Here is a 4,985-nt window from a genome sequence, read left to right as displayed (position 1 = left end):
TCGTTTTCAGGTAAGGTGGGTGTGTCTGCCTGGGCAGACATTACCCCGACCGATGCACGTTCTGGGTATCGGAGAACAGCATGAAACGCGGCACAGCTTTCAAGCAGGACCTTTTTTGGCAGGGTCAGTGCCGGTCCCTCAGCATAGGTAACCTCAGTGAGCCCTGTGGGTACAGCTGAGCTCTCGGTGTTTTGCTCCACTAGGAGAGCAGAGCGCGCTCTCCGTTGGGCCAGGCAGCACCGCTCCACAGAGCCAATGAAGTGACTAACGAGCGGAGAGCTCGCATGTGTACCAGCCGGAGAGCGGTGCAGGTGCTTGGCAAGATCGAGACTTTGATCCTGTTCGCACCAGCACGCGTAAATTCTCACATCCAGCGCTTTCTGTGGGAACATTCATAGATGTTTTACCTAAGTGAAGGGCACTGCACCATCTGATTCTCTGCTTTTTATAATACAGCAGCCCCAGTGTTTTACAGGAATCGGGGTAGAGACTGCAAGTTGACTTTAAGTGCCATGGAAAGCGCAGTTAGCTCCAGCTTTCAGGAGTAACACCCCGTTCTTCCCAAACTAACTTACCCACTTCCCTGTCACTAGAACCCCGAGCTTCAGTCCCAAGTTTCTAACCCCCTTGCCTGCCTACTGCAAAACACTGAACTGATTCCTTAATTGTGCTCCTAACCTCAAAGTAACCAGCACAAGCAAAGGGCAAGATCCAAGCATGAGCTTAACCCTATCCAGAAACCGTAGGCAGGCTACAGGGAAAGACCTCCTTTATTTCCACATTTTTATGAAATATAGTAATTTTTCTACATGAACAAACATTTATTTTTTGCTGAAAGTTAAAAAACCAATTCCAAACACAGATTTAAAAAGAAGCATCCAAACTTTTAATTTAATCTCCAAGTCTTGGTTAAGTGGACTTCATCTTTCCTTTGTTTCCTTGAAAGAGGTTAGCGCCTCGGGGCAGTATTTTCTCCAGAAGGCTAACATCTCTCAGTGGTTACACTACAGGTGGCTTTCATCCTTGACTGCCTGAAGTCCAGTTTCAAGTTTAGAATTAGAGATACGTTCCACGTGGCTTGCAGCATGGAATTTTTTTTTTTCATCTCATTTCTCCAGGGGTGCATAATTCAAAAGCTTCTCAATCAGATCCACATGGGCTAGGAGCATTCTGCGGCAGCAGTATCTCTTCAAACCAAGGGCATCCAGGGCATCTCTATTAATGAACAAGAACAACAATAGAAAAAAAAAAAAAAATGGATGAAGTGAGTCAGAACCACTTGTAAGTGTTCCTAAGCAACATACTGATTACTTTGAGCTTAGTCATAGAGGAAAACTTGTTTGCAGTTCAAACTAAGAAATAGAAATTTAGCATGTGCTGTTAATGTTTTAAGTTTCCATTTACTGCTGTTGACAGGGTGTTTGCCTGTTCTCTGGCCTGCAAGAGCAGATTATCTTCTGTTGAAGATGCCGTCTAGCTGACCAAACTACTGAACTTCTGGAGGTTAAGTCTGCAGAACTCCCACAGAAACAGAACTGTAACAGACTAACTCTTACGAATTTCCTCTTCGGAACCACCCCACTTGTGAGGGCGTAGTTGGTCATGAAACAGCGAGGTTAAGTGAGATACGTTTTTTGGTTTTGGAAATAAAATTTTAGTCTTCATAGCTGGAAAGAGACTTAAAATATGGTACATTTCTAACCTCAATTATTTAGAAAAGAGAGGACTGGTTAATAATCTGATCAATCAAGAGGTGTGAATGTATTAACAGGAACGCAGTTCTGAAACATGGGAAATGATTTCCACTCCTCTTAAAATCCTGGATGGTCCATAATTACCTGTGCTGGCTACAGCTACTGCTAGTTTTATGGTAGAAGGTAGCACGAAGGCACTAGACAGTCTCCTGATGCAGGAATAAGGAATAGCATCTCTAAGCATTGTCACCCATGCTATCGTTAGCTTCTCTAAGCACTGTTATAACACCATGTTTCTGTAAATGGAAGATGATATTTGCCTACTTCACAAGACGAATTTGTGATCTAAGCCACGTTAAAAGGGTGAGCGATATATAGAAACTAAAATAACTCAAAATGCAAACTACCCCACATATGGATGGGATGCTAATTCTGAGGAAGGCTAAAATCCTTTCCAGTTCCCATACAAGAAGGCATTCAGTTATACAACCTGTTCCCCACAAATATACAAACAAGGATATGCAGACTGCTGAACAAGAAACGTGTGTTTTATAGCCTTTCCACTTAATTCCTTCTGAGTGACGGCTCAAGATTCTTACGGTTGGGTAGAGTCATCCTAGCCTAAACTGCTGCACGTGTCTTCAATGGCTATCGTGCTCTCTTAAAGGTAGGTGACACCATCCAAGCTCTTTAGCACCAAGCTGTTAACCACAGAGCCAGTCTGATGCTCCTTCAGAAGTTGGCATTCATGAAATATGACTGATCTCAGGTCTTTAGATGCAGTGCAACAATCCAGCATTTGCTTAAAACAAATGTAATTTCGTGAAATGTGTCATTCTCCTGTAGGAAGAAGCTGATAGATACTTTTCTGAAGTACAAATGACTCAAAGGGAAGCCTCTGCATACGCTGGACCATGGTAAAAGGTTGTTTGGCTTCAAACATTACAGTCTAACTGCATGGAGTCAAACCCCAGCAGCTTCTCTGATGATGTCAATTAGTCCTTGTACCTATCAACAGTTCTTCAAGGGCTTAAATAGCAGGGCTATTCATTTTAGGACTAGCGTTTGCCAAAGTTATTTAAGAAAAGTATATGAGCAGTGTGTTTTTTTAAAAAGAAAGTTTATAAATAACATCACATGATATCTAAACTTTCCAAAACGCTTGAGAACAAAAGCATCTGATGTCTGTTGATACGCAAGTTTTAAGAGCTATCTGGAAAGTTCTGAACTTTCAAATGCAGTTACCAGAGACGCAAAATACTAACATTAATCACAACTTTAGAAGTCATGCTATACATTTCAGATAAAACAACTTCAGTTGTATTTCCCTTTTTATCTAGCTTCCAAGACCTTGTGGAAAAAGAGTAATTTTAAGGGACAAACAGAAAGGTGTGGGTGTCTCTAAACTACAAATTGTGCAGACAAATTTTTCTTCCACTTTGTCCATCCATTTCTTAAGCCACCATTAATAGGGATTCTGACACTGCACTGTAAAATTTTAACTGTTCGATATTTATAAACTCTGCTTCTGATCTTACAATACCATAACTGCACGAGCTTGGACAGGCATCCTAGAATCACACCAGTGACCACAGCAATCGTTTTCAAGTGAGCATTCATCAATATCAACATATACCTTCCTGTCCCATACAAAACCAGAGGAATAATGAAGACAGGAAAAATATTAAAATCTGATACTTGGAAAGTAAGTCAGAAGTGCTACCAGAATAGCTCTGACAAATTTCAGTATTAGTGAGAAATGATTAGCAACCTGTACTATTTTAATGCTTTTAACTCCACAAATGAAAGAAAAAAATATTTTATTTTTTGCAGGAACTTTCCAAATACCTTTATTTTAACAGCTGCAATATTCTACTCAGCTAGGTTTGACAGGTTCTGGGATGTAAATGCACTCTAAAAAGGCCACTCACAGAAGTAATGAGATTTAGGAAAAGTATTGAATGATTTTCATTGGACAGTTTTTAATGAGACTGATAAACAGTGCAAGGACAGGACAGCTTTCCCTTGCAGACTCCACATCAAGCAGTGAGAAGCACAGACAACAGCTTTCTACAAATTTAGCTGAGGCTCAAAAACCAAAGCTTGCTTTCCCTGTTTATTCTGTGCTCCACTGTTTAACATTTGACAAAATAGTACCCTAAACCATAAGAACACTTCCAGATTTACTTTACAGAAAAGGCAGTGAAATCTGTGTTGTTAATATAGATTCTTCTGATAGTTCATAGACATAAGTCCATTTAAAAACCTATTAGTAACCCTAACCGTTTGAACGCAAAGCACATACTCTTTTCTTTCTACTTAACAGTTTCAACATCACTTTGGGAAGTCTCTCAAGCCTCTAATTTTTTTTTTTCACCCCTTTGAATTGCAAACATCTGTGTTTTTTCTTCTTCATACTTAAACTTGATGACAACGTGAATATTTCTCAAGACCCTTCTGAAGCAGTCCCACCACAGCTAGACTCTTCTTGAACTATTAAAAGACAATTCTGGCTATGCAAAGAATGCAGAGACGTCATAAAATAGAATTGTTCGGACTATCCATCAGGTACCTAGAGCAGTTAAACCTCCCCTTCCCCCTCAGCAAACCAGTCCTTTCAAATAAGGTTAGCAATTCTGGGTAGCGAACATTAAATGCTTTTAAGAAAACCTAAAAGGGGTGTATATTGTTAACGATGGTAGTTGCTACTTGCACTTGTAACTTCTTCATTGTCTCTGCTTTAAAAAAGACACATTGGTGTTAAAGTGACTGTACTGCTTGTTTCTCTCCTTCCTGTTCCACACAGAATTAAAGATTCAAGCCTGTTTTGGGTGTAAAGGTTATGACTTGGCAACTTCCATACTACTACCCAGAAAGATTCAGTAGGGAAACAAGCACTTTCTTACCTATTATAATTCCTAACCTCTGGTTAAATAGTTAGCCTCAGAATGCATCTCTAGTTTTTAGGCTCTTTACAGCTACTTTGTAATGCCACGATCCTGCATGTATGTATCTTACGCACCATGCAATCTCACCTAAAATCTGAGTCGAACATACGGAAATGATACCCACCCTTCTGTATATTCTGCTTGCAGCAGGCCGAGATAGGCTTCCCACTTGTTTCCAACTATTTTGCCGCATGTGAAACATCTGACTGGGATGATCATTTTTGCACCGTAGCTGTAACATTAAAAAATACAGTATCACGCCGCTGAAAAACGACTGCCTACCGTATCCAAATATAAGAAAGGGAATTTAGAACTCGTACAAGTCTCAAACGGCAGCTCAACA

At 40.3% G+C, this 4,985-nt stretch overlaps 1 protein-coding gene across 1 annotated transcript; it reads right to left on the bottom strand.

Moving 5' to 3' along the window:
• Positions 1–837: 837 nt before the first annotated feature.
• POLR2L (RNA polymerase II, I and III subunit L) lies at positions 838–4,965 on the bottom strand. Its single transcript, XM_035895324.1, has 2 exons — positions 4,767–4,965; positions 838–1,215 (listed from the first exon to the last, which is right to left on the bottom strand). Exons 1-2 carry the CDS (start codon positions 4,859–4,861, stop codon positions 1,107–1,109), a joined length of 204 nt encoding a protein of 67 aa, XP_035751217.1. The 5' UTR covers positions 4,862–4,965; the 3' UTR covers positions 838–1,106.
• Positions 4,966–4,985: the final 20 nt, after the last annotated feature.

Source organism: Egretta garzetta, unplaced genomic scaffold, assembly GCF_000687185.1.
Source record: "Egretta garzetta isolate BGI_Z169 unplaced genomic scaffold, ASM68718v1 scaffold650, whole genome shotgun sequence".
Lineage (NCBI taxonomy): Eukaryota > Metazoa > Chordata > Aves > Pelecaniformes > Ardeidae > Egretta > Egretta garzetta.
Note: the sequence above shows the minus strand (reverse complement) of the source record. Positions and strands in the feature narration are given on the sequence as shown.